Below are 18,817 nucleotides of genomic sequence, written 5' to 3' on the forward strand. Positions count from 1 at the left end.
TATTCTAGCTTGTTAAAAAGACAAGTACAAATACATTATGTATGTATGTCTTGATTTATATAGCGCCATTACTGTACATAGCGCTTCACAGTAGTAATACACGTGACAATCATATAAATAAGAAATAATACATATAACAGATCATGGGAATAAGTGCTTCAGACATAAAAGTAAATTTCGGCAGAGGAGTCCCTGCTCCGAGGAGCTTATAATCTAATTGGTAGGTAGGAAGAACATACAGAGATACTATTTGTTATTTATATGATTACCACGTGTATTACTACTGTGAAGCGCTATGTACATTAATGGCGCTCTATAAATAAAGACATACATAGTAGGAGGGAATTCTGGTAAGTACGTCTGCAGGGGGCCAAACTTTATGTATCATTTGTTTTAGATAATAGTATTATCCACTGTGCTACTCATATGCTTCTTTAAGCAAGTGTGTCTTAAGGTGGGTCTTAAAGGTGGATAGAGAGGGTTCTAGTCGGGTATTAAGGGGAAGGGCATTCCAAAGGTGTGGGGCAGTCAGTGAAAAAGGTTTAAGGCGGGAGAGGCCTTTAGATACAAAGGGGGCAGAGAGAAGACATCATTGAACAGAACACAATTTAGTTATACCCTGTACAAACGTACATACAACGTCTAAAGTGTTACCAGCTATTTATAATAGCTGTAGATGTGGTCTAACATTTCAATATCAGGAGGATCCTTCTCAAACATGAAATAAAATATTAAATGATAGTCTTTGCCTAAAGTTTAATATAAGCAGTGTATGCCTTGTAGTACATCAATCTCTTCCTAGCTACACTATGTAAAACTTTAGCAGTTTTAAAAGATAAGACAATCGGTTTAGCAATCTAGCATGTTTGCGTTTCTAAAACATGCTCATAAAATCAACCAGGCTATGCAAAGTGATGTACTAGACTGGCTCCTTGAAACAGGTCATAAGCAGTTATGCACTGATATGCTGAACAAATGGAAACTTACTTGTATAGCCATTTGAAGTGATCTTTACTGTCTGAGCATCCGTAATCAGTTGTCCATGCATGGCCAATAGTGAATTTGTGAAACTTCAGCATGTCCATCACACCAACTTGAGCGATGGCACATCCAAACAGGTCAGGACGCTGGTTAGCACACGCAGCTTCAAAATATCAACATTCACATGCAGTTATTATGGCTCTACAACTCATGTATTTATTCAAGTTGACAAGTGTCATCATCATATCTGTAAATCACATCTGTATTATATTCTCTAAATTCATTATCCCATTTTTATAGCACTGGTTTGTCATGTAAAATTTTAATGAGTGCTGCACTCCCATCCAAAAGAAGCACAAAATATATTGCTTTGCTGCAGAGTGAGTACTAGAAGAAAAAGTCTCTGTCGATTGCACACTGGTGTATCAGGTGAGTAAATGATTAGACTATAAAACGTAACTTTTAATACATAGTAATAAAATATAGTAAAATTGAAGAAACAAACTAGACAATATATGGTTTAAATATGTACAGTGAAAATATTAATAAAGTGGATAGATACCCTAGATAGCAACTCTAATAGAGTTAAAAAAAAGCCTGGTAGTTGCTAGTGTGGTGGATAATGACCACAAATAATAGATGACCACTCTAGGAGGAACAATGCTAAATTGGTGGAGGGGTGGTTTGAGTTAATCACATACTGTACATAGAATGATAGTCTCATATAACACCAAATAGCATAGTACAATAAAAATGTAAGGTATCACTGGGGAGAGGCAAGCATATCAGCTGTGTCACGAATATTAGTTGGTGAACAGACGAGATAGTGGACAGAAAATCCTGCATCAAATGCAGTGTAAAAGCTCTACAGAGGGCAGTGCCCTGAGGCGTGTATAGTTCCTATGTGAACTGAAAAAACCTCCCGTCCAGCTGCTGCAGCAAAAGTTCAAAGCTGCCTATTGGGCTTGTTTTATAGTTGGTGCGCATGCGCTTGTGCTAATGCTCGTGCAAGTGAATCACACTTTTTGTGTGCATGGTCTGTGCTATGAGCGACAGCTGGGCGTGGCTATGACGTGAACAGATAGGCAGACATTTAATTTCAGTGCAACATTGTAATTAATAAATATAAACAGATTTAGTTAGATGTAATTTACAAAACTCATTGGTTTTTTACTTTTGTGAAGAAACATATCCAGTTCGGAGCATTATAAAAAGGCTGCTTTAGTCATTTTAAGAACCGAGCCATTATGATTATGCGGCGTGGTTTATTTTTGTTCCATGTTGATACATTTTGCACTGAATGTGTTTGTTTAAGTGGAGGATGTTTTCCAATGACTGTGATTGGCTAATAGAGCGTGACGTGCACCGGCAGCAGCGCGAAAAGACACTTTTCATGTCTTTCCCCCGATCTGCCAGGTCAACACTCACTGCCGTAAGCGCGCGCGTCGGAAGTATAGAACGTAGTTTCAACACAGTCGATTATACTTGACGCGCACTATATTACACGCCTTAGACTCAAACATTGCAGGCTGCTATGTAATGAAACCAGTGCTTCGTGGATAGTACCAGGTCTAACCCCCGTGGCTATTATAAAGCCAACCCATGAATAGAATTAAAAAGAGCAGCGGTGCAGAATCAATATTTAAACTAGAGTAGCAAAATAGAGGGTATCTTCCAAACAGATTAACCGTCGGTCTAAGAGCCGAACGGAGCGGTTAGCTACAAAGTTAAGTGCCCTTGGTGTGAGAGACACTGACGGAGTGACGTCAGTTCGGTGACAGCTGCTGCAAAGTGCCATCAGTGTGCAGTGTTTATAAATGTTCTCCCTAAAGTTTCTCATGATCAAACTAAAATAATGCATGTGGTTAGAGGTTTTTTTTAACCATTAAAAAATATTCTCAATATTCCAACCATTAAAAAAAGAAGATCGCCAACACTGTTCAATGTTAACAGACCTCTGTGTGGAGCGGAAACTAGGAAACACTATAAATGTTGGAGCTTAAAAAAAAAAAGCAATTCATATACTTGTGGCCTATACAAAGAAAGGACATAACAATGGAAAACAAATCTGTGGGGAGTACAAGAATCCTCGTCTTGGCTCATCTCTTCTAATAATGTGAAATGGGATATTTGTACAATGAATGTCAACTTGGCTTCTGACCTACGCTTGTTGCCTGAGATAGCAAGTGACGCTGCCAAACATATATGGGTCCGCTGCGTATAGAATTAAGTCCCTCGGTGATGTGAGAAAGTACGGTGCTTTTGAAGAGGTAAAATATTAGGCGCTGTAAGTCAGTATAAAGAAAACCTCAGAAAATGCAGCCTTTCTGTCTTCTTCTATTGATTCACTAACCAGCTATAACAAAGTGAGATTTTCGCTTTAGTAATAGCCACAATGTGTGTATAGCTGGCGCAGATTAAAAAGAAGCCAGTATGTCTTTGAAAAACACTTGTGTAACATGAAGGAAGCAAGTTCAAGTCCCTCGGTTTTATAGAGATAGATTAAGTGAATATCAATTACACCTGGGAATGCATGACATTAATGGCACATGAAGCTACTTATTTCCTGTGGATGTATGCTCTTCATTTAAACAAACTTACCCACTAAAAGGCCACCATTTGAACCTCCATTGATGGTGATCTTCGGAGCAGAGGAATACCCTCCTTTGATCAAGTATTCCGCAGCACATTGAAAGTCATTAAAACTGTTCTGCTTGTTTCCCAGGCTACCAGCTTCCAAAAACAAAATAAACATCTATGTGTTACACAACCAAGAAGCATCCATAACATATTTTATATTGGGGATTAGATGGCATTCAAAACACTTTATCATACTATGCAGCTTTAATAATTCCTGTGACAATTATATCTTAGGAGACATGCATATGCTCTAAACATCAGATGTAATCAAGAATTACAAATGTCCATTCACATTGTAACCAAAAGGCAGTTGACATACAGTATAATCAATTAAAATCATATTAACATGGGGGGGAAGGGGATGGTCAAAGGAACATTATGGGTTGGCATCAATGCATTTCAAATGCAGAGGAATGGGACCGTGACCTACGCGGTTGCCCTTTTGTTCTTTATGGCTGATTAAGAAATGTCATTTCACATCATGTTATATGAAAGCACAAGTAGGGCAGGGCTTTGGGTCAGGAACTCATATTGCACATGTGCTAACCTTGAGCACGACCAAGATCACGTTCCAACACAAACCCAGTTATTACTAGCATATGATGGAGAAGACTTAACCAGTTACAGCACTATGCTGTTCATCGCCCCGTTTTGGTAATTAGTGGAGAAATCCACTGTCGGGAGAAGTGTTTTTTTGTTTCATTGCAAAACTCTGTGTTGCAACAGGTAAAGAATTTCTGCTGATAGCTTCATTTGTGCTGGAACACACAGTGCCCCCATAGAATATTTAATTAATTGTATTGTGTCATTTAATTTTATGTGTAATTGTTTTGTAATTAAAATAAATAAATAAATAAAAAATGTTGTCCAAATATTTTTTATGTGGCTGTTCCTAAAAACTGGGCTTTGCAGAAAGATATTTTGCTTGTCAAATTTCTGAAATATGGTAAAAAAGCAGTTGTGAAATAAGCGTTTAAATCTAATCAGACGTTGGAGATAATGACATGTAAAAGAATCATTACCAAACATCCCATCTCCTCAACAGTCTCTTAAATGTTGGCGCAGGGCCTGAATGTTACGTTATTGAAGTTAAACTTAAACTTGCTGGTACTCCTATTCAGACACTGGAATAGGGCTTTTTGTAGTGTCTGGATGGGTGTAACATCACAGTTACGCATAGATTAAATAACATAGCATCATTTCCCAGCTTTATTTCCCTTTCCTCTCCTCTCTTTACTTTACTTTCACAGAAGCTCTATTTCAGGGTCTGGATAGGAGTAACGACAAGACTAGCATAACGTCACGTTAGTGGAAGATGCTACAATAACATGATGTCAAGCCTATGCTAACGAGATGCAGCTCTGATGATGTTTTTGCATGTAATTAGCTTTGAGGATACCATGTTAACTCAGGGAACTTAACACCTGTTGCCGTTTCAGGCAATGTCATTTAACAAAGCTATGTGGTTCTAGCCCTAAGAGCCAACAGTTTAACATTCCAGTGAGTACTATGGAAAGTGCTGAAGGTAAAGAGATAGTGGTCTGTACGCTCTCTTTCACCCACCACCATTACCATTAGTGTTTTTATTGCTACTCATCTTCACTTTACACGTCAAACTTCTATGTTAAGATACACTGTTCCAGGCTATTGAGGCGAAAGCATGTGCAATCAGAGCAAGGCTTCATCTCCAGCACCTGCCCATCCTAAAGTGCATCTTTAACACACAGCAATATTTTAGAATCCTCTTCTGAACATTATATGTAATGTTTACATTTTGAAGCCTGCAGGTTACATATACAGTATTATAGGATGTGAAACAGAGCATGATTGAGACTGGTAATTTATTGATACACCAAACGGGAATGCAGCACATCGTGCTCACTCAGTTTGTACCCAAAGACAGGCAGTACACATTTTTATGCATTTGGTGAAGGAACAAATGGTGCAGTGTGCTCCTTAAACACGCTCTGAGAATTTCCTCCAGATTCATGTACGCTCATTAAAAAAAATAAAAAATAAAGCTTCCACTTTGCTATGGATCTCCATGTGCCACTTCCAATCTCGGCCTGGCAATCTGCAATACTCAGTTGATATTATCACATTTTTTCATTTGTGTCTCAAGCAAGGGGCACATTCAGCGATTAGCTGAACAGCAGTTGCATTTATTTCTAGTCATGTGGTGTTTATTGTTTGTGGGTTTTACTATCACCGAGTCACATTGCAACCCGGTTATCCTTTGCAAGTCCTATTGTGTCTAAAGATGTGCAAAATGTGTTTCTCCTACGGTATGTTTCATCCGTCAAAAAAGTAAAAAAAAAAAATCACCAACACTGTTTAGCCCAAATAGTTTGAGCGAAAATGACAAGTTGAAATATCAAACAAATTTCACCAGAGAAGACCTACCCAGGAAAATGGGGTTTGCTAGTGAGAAAAGGGGTTGGGCGGGAGGGGAAATTAACTCATATACTGTACCTCCCAAAACACACCTGTTCGGAAAAAATCCCAGCAAATTCTGCAAGGGTCGTTGTTAGGGTTGCCAGGTGTCCGGTATTGAACTGGACTGTCCTGTATTTGGACACACTGTCCAGTAAAAAATGAGAGGTACTGCAATACTGGACATGTATGTGTCCGGTATTTCTCTCCCTGGACATAGTGACATGACACACCTTTCACCATTTAGTCCAGTATTTTTGGAGAAGCCACCTGGCAACCCTAGTCGTTGTACATTTGGGTGAAAAATGTACACATCTCTAGTTGTGTTAACACACGGACGAGGCATACACTAATCTCTCACAGTTACAGTAAAATGCTCTGATTCCTAAATGGTACATCACTAGAGAGCTATCTAACTACTCTGCACTTTTGCAAGCCTTAAAACATTGCATGAAGACACACAACTGTTCTTTTTACAGTTTGCTGTATGCAACAAATGTCTAGTTTTGTTAAACTTGAAACGATAACTACCTCTCACTAACTAGTTACCAGTCTGCTGCTGTTTACTATGATAACAACTTGCCAAGTTAACATGCAGGAATAGAAAAAAAACACATTACAAAATCAAAATGTGGGGGGTGCAGAATGAATCAAAATTTTGTTTGTTTTGAATAGGATAACAGGTTAGTATGAATCCCACCTCCACACTCCCCCCCCCCCCCAACAGGTCAGGTTTTCAGGATATCCCAGCTTCAGCACAGGTGTCTGAGCCTCTGATTGAGCCACCTGTGCTGAAGCAGGGACTGTTTGAGCCATCTGTGCCAAAGCTGGGATAGCCTGAAAACCTAACCTGTTGGGGGGCTTGAGGATTGGAGTTGAGCCCCCTGACCTAGATTATACACAATATTTATTTTGAATTTCTTTGGATTAAAAAACAAAAACAGTTGAGTAATTTAGACCCAGAAGAAAAATTCTATAAGCCCGGCAACCGTTTTCTTAAAAAAACCTTACACGCAAAGCAATGCCTGCCAACTTGTGTGAAGGACACACTAAATCATTTCAGTCGCATCAAGGTCTAGCTGATGAAGCTCAACAGTTCAACAGTACACATAAAATATCTATTACAGCTCTTCTGAAATTATGTTAAAAAAAAAAAGGGATGCTAATAAGAAAAAGAAAGTTACAGCATTACACCATGTAGTAAAGTAACAAAGCAGAGCGGAGTGGCTCGTGTGATAGCTTTTACCATCAGATAGTTAATGAGTTATAAGCTTTCAAACCACACAGGGTTCTTTATCAGGTATGGCAGAAGTACAGAAAAATACAGTAAGTTATAAACAGTATTGTAGAGCGATGGCAGGTAGATAGAGGAGGTTTAAGAGGCTACTCTGAGAGAAAGAAAGCAGCGCACGTTCCCTCCACGTCCCCCCCTCCCTTCCCAATTTTCCTCATGAATCATGTAAATGGAACTTTATAAACAAGATTTATTTAATGCTTTTATTGTTTATAATAATTAATCTTAAGAGTTGATATAATAATGCATTTAACAATTAATCCTGCATTTCATTTCCACCCTGGGAAGGTTGTTTTTTTTATTAACAGTCAATTTTGTTTTAACTTTAATTTATCATTTATATATATATATATATATATATATATATATATATTTTTTTTTTTTTTATATATATATACATGTAGAGGTATCAGTACCGTGTTAGCCGAGCTTCAATAATCAAAAAATAAATAGATGATACCGTTCTGTGGCTAACGAAATGCTTTTATTTGTGCGAGCTTTCGAGATACACTGATCTCTTCTTCCGGCGATGTTACAATGAATGAAGCAAAAGGTATACTTAAAAACAGTGTCTCTTGGAATGTTATCTGTGCTGTTCCTTCCCCCGGTGTGGATGTGTTTTATGGCTAGAGGTGTCAAAAGGTTACTGAAAGCAAGTGAAGAAAGAGTGTGTATGTGTATCAGTGTGAATAAAAATGAATGGAGAGCCCACAGTATATACAGTGCTATACACAAGGTGTGTGTGGAGTGGGAGTGGATATAAATGGTGTGGGTGGGTGTGGAAATGTGAGAGTTTGTAGCACAACTAAAAGTGTGTGTGGATACTTAGTGGTCCCTATTGGTGTATAGGGATGGAAAAACAAGGAGTATTAGTATGTGTGAGAGACAGCTGTGTGTGCATACATATAGCACAGTATGTACAGACATGGCCTTTAGCGCTCATGGGACGAGAGTTCACTAGTGTCAGTAATGACTCATAAAATGTCGATCTCTGTTTAGGCCACTGCTAAGTGTCCCGAACAGTTGCATAAATTTGTATTCATGCAACCGTCTCTCTTTCGGTGTTTTAAGATTACCTTTGAGTATGGCAACCCTCAGATCGTTCATCTTATGGCCAGAGTCAGAGAAATGTTCGCCAACAGGACTGTCTCTTGTACCGCGTGTGATGCTGTGGCGATGCAGGTTCATTCTCTTGTTTAGCCCCTGCCCTGTCTCACCTATGTAGTAGCAGCCCCCTGGGCATTTCATGCACATGATGAGGTACACGACATTGCTGGAAGAACAGCACTCCTCGCTCTCGTCCTCGCCTCCCACATACAACTTCTACTCCTTCTGGTGTTAACCCCTCCAACCTCATACCCATCCCCTGCCACCCTCCCTCCTCTCTCCCTTTCTCCTGTGCCCTTTGGAACGCACGCTCTCTTTCTAACAAGTTCCTCTCTGTACATGACTTCTTTCTCTCTCACTCCCTGCTTCTCTTTGCTATAACTGAGACCTGGCTCACTCAGTCTGACTCTGCTCTGGAAGCTGCCCTCTCTTATGGTGGCCTTTCCTTCTCCCACACTCCGCGCCTTGATGGCAGGGGTGGAGGTGTGGGGCTCCTGCTCTCCTCTCTCTGCCGTTACCGAACTATTCCTATTCCCCCCTCTCTTGCCTTTCCCTCCTTTGAGGTACACACTGTCCAGATCTTCTCTCCTCTCCCTGTTCATGTGGCGGTCATCTATCGCCCACCTACCTCTACTCATCCCCCTTCTGCCTTTCTCTCTCACTTTGAATCCTGGCTCTCTTTCTTCCTCTCCTCAGACTCCCCTGTTCTTCTCCTTGGGGACTTCAATTGCCACATTGATGACCCCTCTCTCCCTTGGGCTTCCCGCTTTCTTTCTCTAACCTCTTCTTTTGGCCTTCAACAGTGGACTGCAGCCAGCACCCACAAGGATGGCCACTACTTAGACCTGGTTTTCACTAAAAATTTCTCTCTCTCTGATTTCTCCATTTCCCCTTTTCCTCTCTCTGACCATCACCTCATCTCATTCTCTCTATCTCGCTTCTCCCCTTCTCCACCTCCATCTACACCCCGGTTCTGCAGAAACCTGTGCTCTATTCACTTACCTGACTTTGAGTCCACTTTACACTCCTCCCTCTCCTCTCTCAGATCTGCTACAGACCCTGACAAACTGGTCAGGAACTACAACTCTGCCTTGTCCTCCTCTCTTGATCTACATGCCCCGCTTTCTCTCTGCCGCACTCGCCCTTTTAACCCTAGACCCTGGTTAAATTCCCACACGCGCATGCTGCGTTCCTCCACTCGTTCCTCTGAACGCCTCTGGAGGAAATCTCATACTCTCGCAGACTTCCTTCACTACAAATTTATGCTATCCTGTTTCAACTCTGCCCTCTCGCAAGCTAAACAAGCCTACTTTTCTTCACTAATCAACATGCACAAGTCTAACCCACGCCGACTGTTCTCTGTCTTTGATACTCTACTCAAACCACCCTCCGCTGCCTCTCCTTCCTCCATCTCCGCTCAGGACTTTGCTGACTATTTTAAGGAAAAGGTGGAATCCATACGTCAGAACATCCCCTCTGTTTCTTCCTCCCATCCTGCCTTCCTTGACTCTTTTTCCACTGTCTCAGAGGAGGATGTGTCGCTGTTGATCGCCTCTTCTCCCTCTACCACTTGCCCTCTTGACCCCATTCCCTCCCATCTCCTAAAACCTCTTGCTCCTACTATAATCCCTACGCTCACGCACATTTTAACTCCTCCCTCTGCTCTGGAACCTTTCCATCCTCCTTCAAACATGCAACAGTCATACCATTACTCAAAAACAGCAAGCTTGACCCTACCTGTCTTTCTAACTATCGGCCTGTCTCCCTCCTTCCTTTTGCCTCTAAACTCCTTGAACGTCTTGTATTCGCTCGCTTGCTCCATTTTCTCAACACCTATTCTCTCCTAGACCCTCTACAATCTGGCTTCCGTACTGCTCACTCCACGGAAACAGCCCTCACTAAAATAACTGACGACCTCCATGCTGCCAAAGACAGAGGTCATTACACTCTGCTCATATTACTCGACCTCTCTGCAGCATTTGACACCGTGGACCACCCTCTTCTCCTTCACATTCTCCATACTCTTGGCATTCGGAACAAAGCTCTATCCTGGATCTCATCCTACCTCTCCCATCGTACTTTCAGTGTCTCTTCTGCTAATACCTCCTCCTCCTCTATTGATCTCTCTGTGGGGGTACCCCAGGGCTCTGTCCTGGGACCTCTTCTCTTTTCTCTGTATACACTCTCTCTAGGTGACCTAATAACATCTTTTGGGTTTAATTATCACCTCTATGCTGACGACACACAAATATATTTCTCAACACCCGACCTTACACCTACTGTACAAACCAAAGTTTCTGAATGTCTCTCTGCTATATCATCCTGGATGGCCCTCCGCCGCCTTAAACTCAACATGGCTAAAACAGAGCTCCTCATACTTCCTCCCAAACCTGGCCCTACTACCTCCTTCCACATTACTGTTGGAACTACGATCATTCACCCAGTAGCCCAAGCACGCTGCCTTGGGGTCACACTCGACTCCTCTCTCACATTTGCCCCTCACATTCAAAACATTTCTAAAACCTGTCGCTTTTTCCTCCGCAATATAACAAAGATACGCCCTTTCCTCTGTTGCTCGACTGCTAAAACTCTGACTCAGGCCCTCATTCTCTCCCGTCTTGATTACTGTAACCTCCTGCTGTCCGGCCTTCCTGCCTCTCACCTGTCTCCCCTACAATCTATCCTTAACGCTGCTGCCAGAATCACTCTACTCTTTCCTAGATCTGTCTCAGCATCTCCCCTCATGAAATCCCTCTCCTGGCTTCCGATCAAATCCCGCATCTCACATTCCATTCTTCTCCTCACTTTTAAAGCTTTACACTCTTCTGCCCCTCCTTACATCTCAGCCCTAATTTCTCGTTATGCACCATCCAGACTCTTGCGTTCTTCTCAAGGATGTCTTCTTTCTACCCCCTTTGTATCTAAAGCCCTCTCCCGCCTTAAACCTTTTTCATTGACTGCCCCTCACCTCTGGAATGCCCTTCCCCTCAGTACCCGACTAGCACCCTCTCTATCCACCTTTAAGACCCACCTTAAGACACACTTGCTTAAAGAAGCATATGAATAGGACTGTGGCTATTCTGAACACATGGCACATAAAGCTTGGCCCCCTGCAGATGCACTTACCAGAACTCCCTCCTACTGTCTCTGTACGTTCTCCCTACCTACCAATTAGACTGTAAGCTCCTCGGAGCAGGGACTCCTCTTCCTTAATGTCTAAAGCACTTATTCCCATGATCTGTTATTTATATTATCTGTTATTTATTGGATTACCACATGTATTACTGCTGTGAAGCGCTATGTACATTAATGGCGCTATATAAATAAAGACATACAATACAATACAACAGGTGAACCTTCCTCTGATTTTGTATTCCCGATTCCTGTGTGGTATTTGTATTGTGTCCGCTGTGTAGAGCATTGCGCAGGTTTTGCATCTTGGGTCCTGGCATGGTTTTGTCCCGCATTCAGTTGTACTGCTGAATACTTTACTCCTCACCATAATATTCTTGAGATTATGGGGTTGTCTGTATGATAATAAGGGTGCTTCAGGGAAGACCTGTCCATTAATTTTTATTCACACTGATACACATACACACTCTTTCTTCACTTGCTTTCAGTAACCTTATGACACCTCTAGCCATAAAACACATCCACACCGGGGGAAGGAACAGCACAGATAACATTCCAAGAGACACTGTTTTTAAGTATACCTTTTGCTTCATTCATAGTAACATCGCCGGAAGAAGAGATCAGTGTATCTCGAAAGCTCACACAAATAAAAGCATTTCGTTAGCCACAGAACGGTATCATCTATTTATTTTTTGATTATATATATATATATATATATATATATATATATATATATATATATATATATATATGTAAATAGTTCCTTACCAGGCAGCCCTCGAATCCCAGGACACCACAGCAAAGAAGAGACAGCACTCAAGGTAATCCTGTGTCAAGATTGTATTAGACGAAACATGGCTCAATCACCCGACGTTTCGGTCCTAAGAACAGGACCTTTCTCAAGGGAGTGCATTTCATTTCCACCCTGGGAAGGTTGTTTTTTTATTAACAGTCAATTTTGTTTTAACTTTAATTTATCATTTAGATATATATATACAGTGTTCGACAATCCAATACATTTACACGCCCGGGACAAGTGGATTTAACCTCCGGGCGAGTAAATATTGGCCCAAGCAGCACAAGTGTTTTTTTAAATTTTCCCTGCTCGCGCTGCCTGAAAAAAAACAAAAAAACTCCCCCTACCTGACAGCTGATTGGCGCGCGCTCCCAGGCTTTGTGGGCGCGCGGCCAAGCTCTATATGAGCCCGCCCCCAACGAGCGGCCATTCTTTCTGGCCGGAGATATGTTGGAGGGTAAGTACTCTAATCCTCCATCCTGCGGCCCCTCTGCTCCTTCCCTGCAAGCCAAGGTGTCCCCCCCCCCCCAATACCCGTGCCGCGGGTGATGGTAGTGGGGGTGTCCCCCCCTTCTCTCCCCGGTCCCCGTGCCACTTGCCGCGATACTCGCGCAGGGCGCAGGTGTTCCCCCTTAATCCCCGTTTCCCCCGATACCCACGTGGGGCGGAGGTGTTCCCCCTTAATCCCCACTTCCCCCGATACCCGCGCAGGGCGGAGGTGTTCCCCCTTAATCCCCGCTCCCCCCGATCACCGCACGGGGCTGGAAATGGTAGCGGGGGTGTTCCCCCCTTACCTCCTTGGTCTCCGCTTCCCCACGGTCCCGTGACTGTGTGTGTGTGTGCATGGGAGTGTGTGTGTGTGTGTGTGTGTGTGCATGGGAGAGTGTGTGTGTGTGTGTGTGTGTGTGTGTGTGCATGGGAGAGTGTGTGTGTGTGTGTGTGTGTGTGTGCATGGTAGAGTGTGTGTGTGTGTGTGCATGGGAGAGTGTGTGTGTGTGTGCATGGGAGAGAGTGTGTGTGTGTGTGTGCATGGGAGAGAGTGTGAGTGTGTGTGTGTGTGTGTGCATGGGAGAGTGTGTGTGTGTTACCAGAAGTGTCACATCACCCCGCCACCCAATCACTCCGCCACCCCATCCAATCACCCCGCCACCCCACCCAATCACCCCGCCACCCCACCCAATCACCCCACCCAATCACCCCACCCAATCACCCAGTCACCCACCCAATCATCCCGTCACCCCACCCAATCTCGCCCTCTGTCTCTCGCCCTCTCTCTCACACCCCCTCTCTCACCCCCCTCTCTCTCTCACCCCCCTCTCTCTCTCTCACCCCCCTCTCTCTCTCTCACCCCCTCTCTCTCTCTCACCCCCCTCTCTCTCTCTCACCCCCCTCTCTCTCTCTCACCCCCCTCTCTCTCTCTCACCCCCCTCTCTCTCTCTCACCCCCCTCTCTCTCTCTCACCCCCCTCTCTCTCTCTCACCCCCTCTCTCTCTCTCTCTCTCACCCCCCCCTCTCTCTCTCACCCCCCCCTCTCTCTCTCTCACCCCCTCTCTCTCACCCCCCTCTCTCTCACCCCCTCTCTCTCTCACCCCCTCTCTCTCTCACCCCCTCTCTCTCTCACCCCCTCTCTCTCTCCCTCAACCCTTCAACTGGAACTTTTGCCGAAACGCGTAGGAGTGGGTTCAGTAGGCAGAATCCCATGGTCTGTCCCCACCTCCAGGGACACGTAATTATATCCAGAGCTGCTGCTCCATGCATAATAATTTTCCTGCTTAGACACTGTTTGTTATACATGTTAGGATTGTATTGCATACTCCACTGGCTTTAGGACTTTGCATTGATATATTTTTACACTTACTCTTGTGTCTTTACAGCATTATGTTTTGCCTTGTTGAGTATGTTAGGGCATTCTTTCCCTTACTCCAAGTGTAGTTGTTCATTTCATTGAGTAAATACGGGTTTTTGTCCTCTATATAGTGCCTTGTGAGAGATATTTGTATACTAACTTTCCCATGTTTCAGGCTTATTGTGTCTGTCATTTTTCATGTGAGATATTGTGTCTCATGCATTTGCTGTGTGAGATGGCGATTACCATGGTTTACGTACAGGGGATTCATGCCTTATTTTAATATTTCTTGCTATCTTTTAACTTGTTTTGTGACTGTTAATAAATAAAATTGTATTTTGTTAATCTACTTGGTATACCGGAGTGCTATAATTTTGGGCTTCTTTTCTCTCTTCATTTACATATTTACCGGCCCATGTAGCACCACTGACATACTACACAGTTTGGCTAGTTTGGTGGCCGATTCACTTGCCCTTGTATCTCTTCTATTGGAGGCTTTGGGGCGGGGGTGGGGGAAAGGAATGGCACTTTACCGTCACTATCGCTTGTGTGTTCTATTATTGTCGGGCTCGTGCTGGCATCACGGGGTTTGCGCACGGATGCTCACATGCGTGCACGGGCGCGCCTGCAATGACGTCATGCACAGACTCATTTTTGGCGCAAAAATTAATTTATGTGTATTTCCTGTATGTATATAAAGAGGGTCCTTGCACTGTGTCAGAAACGCGTAGGTTGCACACCTCCTTTGGGTGATGTCTATTTTTGAATAAATAATTTTTACTTTTATACCACCTGGCTCCTGGCAGTGCGCTGCTTTCTTTCTATTTGGTTACTGGACATGTATGTATGTCTTTATTTATATAGCGCCATTAGTGTACATAGCGCTTCACAGTAGTAATATATGTGACAATCATATAAATAACAAATAACTACAAGTAACACATCATGGGAATAAGTGCATCAGACATAAAAGTAACTTTGTGGAAGAGGAGTCCCTGCTCCAAAGAGCTTACAATCTAATTGGTAGGGAGGACGTACAGAGACAGAAGGAGGGCATTCTGGTAAGTGCGTCTGCAGGGGGCCAAGCTTTATGTATCGTGTACAGTATTAGCCACGGTGCTACACATATGCTTCTATATCAGCTGCTGGACACGCCATTAAAGATTCGTGGAGGCTCAAGGAGTGGGTAAGATTTATTCAAGATTTTTTCATTGAAGATCGTCTTGTGAAATATTGTGAGCTATGGATATTTATCAATTCCAGTATTTATTATGTTTTTCTCCAATGAGATGACATCAAGGAGATTTATTATCACTTTTGATTGTTCCCTTCAGGAGATGTGATATTCATGTATTACTGGTTACTCGCACAAGACACCGTACTTTACCCACTGCATACTAGAGTCATACTCCAGAGTTCTATTTATAAGTATTATTGATGACAACGCTGTGACATTCCGAATTCATTGGAGCACCCAATTCTCTATATATACTCTATCACAGAGAGAGACAGACAGACACATATAAGGCTTATAATGGCGGCGTGTGGAACAAACATATTGAGAGTAATGAAGGCGCACACATTGTACGCGTGATCGCTGTGTCCAGGCGCACAATTTTTGCACAGATTTTAAAAAAATGTTCTCCCTGCGCAACGGCTGCGTCACGTGAGTGGTTCAGCCAATGAGGGCGAACCGCTCCGGGCCATGTCTCCCGTCTGCAGTGCAGGTTTCGGGCGTGCGCATCGCCCTAGTGACGTCACGCAGCAGCGCGCGCGCTTAGTATAATCAAGGCCTAAGGCTACACCTATAAGCAGACAAACACAAATACAGGCATACATACGGTAGATATTTAAAAATATATACTGTACATATACATACACACAGTCTGTAGATAAGGAACTAATTTCAAAGGGATAACCAGATGTAATACGGGTGCTTACTGCCCAAGTGCTCTTCGGTATTGAGAATACAGAAGCTCTCGAAAAAGGCTGAGTTGGGAGCCGAAACGTTGAGGAATAAATATTCAGTGACAAGATTGTAACAATGGTATTTGGGACCAGCGCTACATTTCCAAAGCTACCAATGACAGAGCATTATTATTATTATTATAAGAACCAGCTTTAATACATCCTAGCCCCTGTTACTAGTTTTAAATATCTGGACACATCGTTTGACTCCCATATAACATTTGGGTTGCACATGGATATGCCCACATCCAAATCCTATGCCAAACTAGGTGTACTTTATAGGAACAAATCCTCCCTAAGCCCGCTGGTCAGAATGCGCATCGCACAGCAGTTGCTAATGCCAATTATAGACTATGGGGACATAGTATTTGGCACAGCACCCCACTCACCTTAGCAAATTAGATACCCTCTATTCAATATGCCGATTTGTCCTCCAGTGTAACTACAACACACATCACTGTGAAATGCTCAAAGAACTAGATTGCCCATCACTTGAGTCTAGGCGCAAAGTTCATCTCTCCTGACTTGCCTTCAAATACTTCTTGTCGTAAAAAAGACAAATATCAAACAAATCAATTACCATATCTCTGCTAAAAGTGACACTTGTATAACTAAGAGTGGATAGCGGTTATATAGGGACAGGTCATGGATGCATATACCTGATCCCCCTTTCCAATCTCCTTTTTAATATTTAATAAAAGGGTTTTAGATTTAAATAACTATTACACATGCTCACACAGTGAGTGCATTCTGTAGGGTACTTCTTTTCTCTCCATTGCAAATACTTCTTGGGCAAGCTACCCCAGTATTTGAACAAGCTCGTCACCCCTACCACACGCAGCACTTATCACCTGAGATCTGACTTCAAGGGAATTTTCATGGTCCCATGGCTCAACAAAGTATCCGGCCACAACTCCTCTTATCGTGCACCTCCCAATTGGAACAACCTACCTGAGACTCTCAAAACTTCCACCAGTCTAAGCTCTTTCAAAACTAAAGCAGTCTCACATTTTATGTGGTCTGTAACTGTTACACAAGCCTGTAACTTATTTTATCTTTAGCAATGTCTTTATACTTAATGTATAACGCTGTTTACCTAATGTAATATAATGTATTTACATATAATGTATAACCCTGTTCACATGTATACCCATGTATTTGTAACCATGTCTGTCATCATAACTCTGTGCACAGGAAATACTTGAAAACGAGAGGTAACTCTCAATGTATTACTTCCTGGTAAAACATTTTATAAATAAATAAACATACTCTACATACATATACATAAATATGTCCAATTATGCATGCCCCACCTTTATCAGGAAATGTAATACAATAGTACTTTTTAATTGAATAGTGTGTTGCTGTGTTTTTATTCTCACACCTATATACTTCTGTATGGTTCAACTGTATGGCATTATGTGATGTAGGCAGCAATATGCATTTACTGCCCAATGCTGAAGTGACAATGTGCTCAATCTCCTGCTAGAGATATATATATCACATTCACATGTCTTAGACATGTCTGCAACAATGCTTTTCACCATTATCACCTAGCATACGGTGCTCCCATATATAAAATCACAACTGAAGTGGCGTTGCAATTAAAATAAATCATCAGTGCCTTATTCTGACAAAAAAACAGCTGTGGATGTGACATATTACTGAAACCTAGAACATGAATGTTATTTGTTATGGCTAGGCTCTTTCAAGCTCAAATTATGTTAACTTTGTATTGGCATTATCCTAGTGCTAGAGGAAGATCAAACAGATAACAAGCCAATGTCATATGCTCTATTTTATACAATGTGTAGGTTTGTTTACGTATAGGAGATTCAGCAAGCATGAACTCCAGCTAAAAAGAATATTAAAATAGGTTTATGCTAAATGTTAAGAAAATAAAGTGACCATTGTTTCCTCCACAGCTGTAGTACAAAAAGGCAAAATAAATAAAGAATTCTCATCACTGCCATTTCTTGGAGTTTGAAATATTGCCACTAACCAGATTCTATTGTACCACGTCATAAAAACCTATAACTATACAAACATAAAATGCTAGCCTTTAAATCTTACATTTCCCATTGTATGTGTATGGCAAGTACAGTAGTTGGATAACTGGCAGAGAGACCTGCAATGCCTTTTAGGCCTCCCTAGCAGAGAAGGTTAGGCTGTTAGAAAGACATATTGGTTTGGTTAATGCTTAGACAAGCATACATCTGTGTGGACAATAGTAAGATACTGTTTACCTTTGTGCCAGGTCTCCCCATATTCTCCACCACCTCTGATGTTGGCAATAGCAAGAATACCACCGAGGTGCCTTACAAAGATAAGCCTGGATACACTAAAATCAGAAATAATAAAAATTAAAAAAACAAAACATTATTTTTAAGGACTTCTAGGGCAATTAAAACATTCACATTAGCACCGCTCTGCAAAAAGTAATTTAGCAGTAATTGGATTGCACATGAGGAACTTTGTTAACCATGTAGCCAGGTAGGTAATCCAAATAGGAAGACAGACTGTCAAGCCCCAGTATTTTGCCTGCCAGGGTAAGAGATATAGTCGTTGGACACCTTGTGAACTAATGTTGTGACCAACAGTTCCTAATCTAAAAACAACA

General features: G+C 42.2%; 1 protein-coding gene across 1 annotated transcript in view; it reads right to left on the reverse strand.

Moving 5' to 3' along the window:
* PREP (prolyl endopeptidase) overlaps positions 1-18,817 on the reverse strand; it is a 199,451-nt gene that overhangs the window by 9,653 nt on the left and 170,981 nt on the right. Inside the window, exons 12-14 of the mRNA XM_075597539.1 lie at positions 18,444-18,538; positions 3,583-3,714; positions 988-1,144 (exon numbers count right to left, since the gene is read on the reverse strand). Coding sequence (XP_075453654.1) covers positions 988-1,144; positions 3,583-3,714; positions 18,444-18,538 — 384 coding nt within the window. The remainder of the gene's footprint in view (positions 1-987; positions 1,145-3,582; positions 3,715-18,443; positions 18,539-18,817) is intronic.

This window comes from Ascaphus truei, chromosome 4 (genome assembly GCF_040206685.1).
Source record: "Ascaphus truei isolate aAscTru1 chromosome 4, aAscTru1.hap1, whole genome shotgun sequence".
Lineage (NCBI taxonomy): Eukaryota > Metazoa > Chordata > Amphibia > Anura > Ascaphidae > Ascaphus > Ascaphus truei.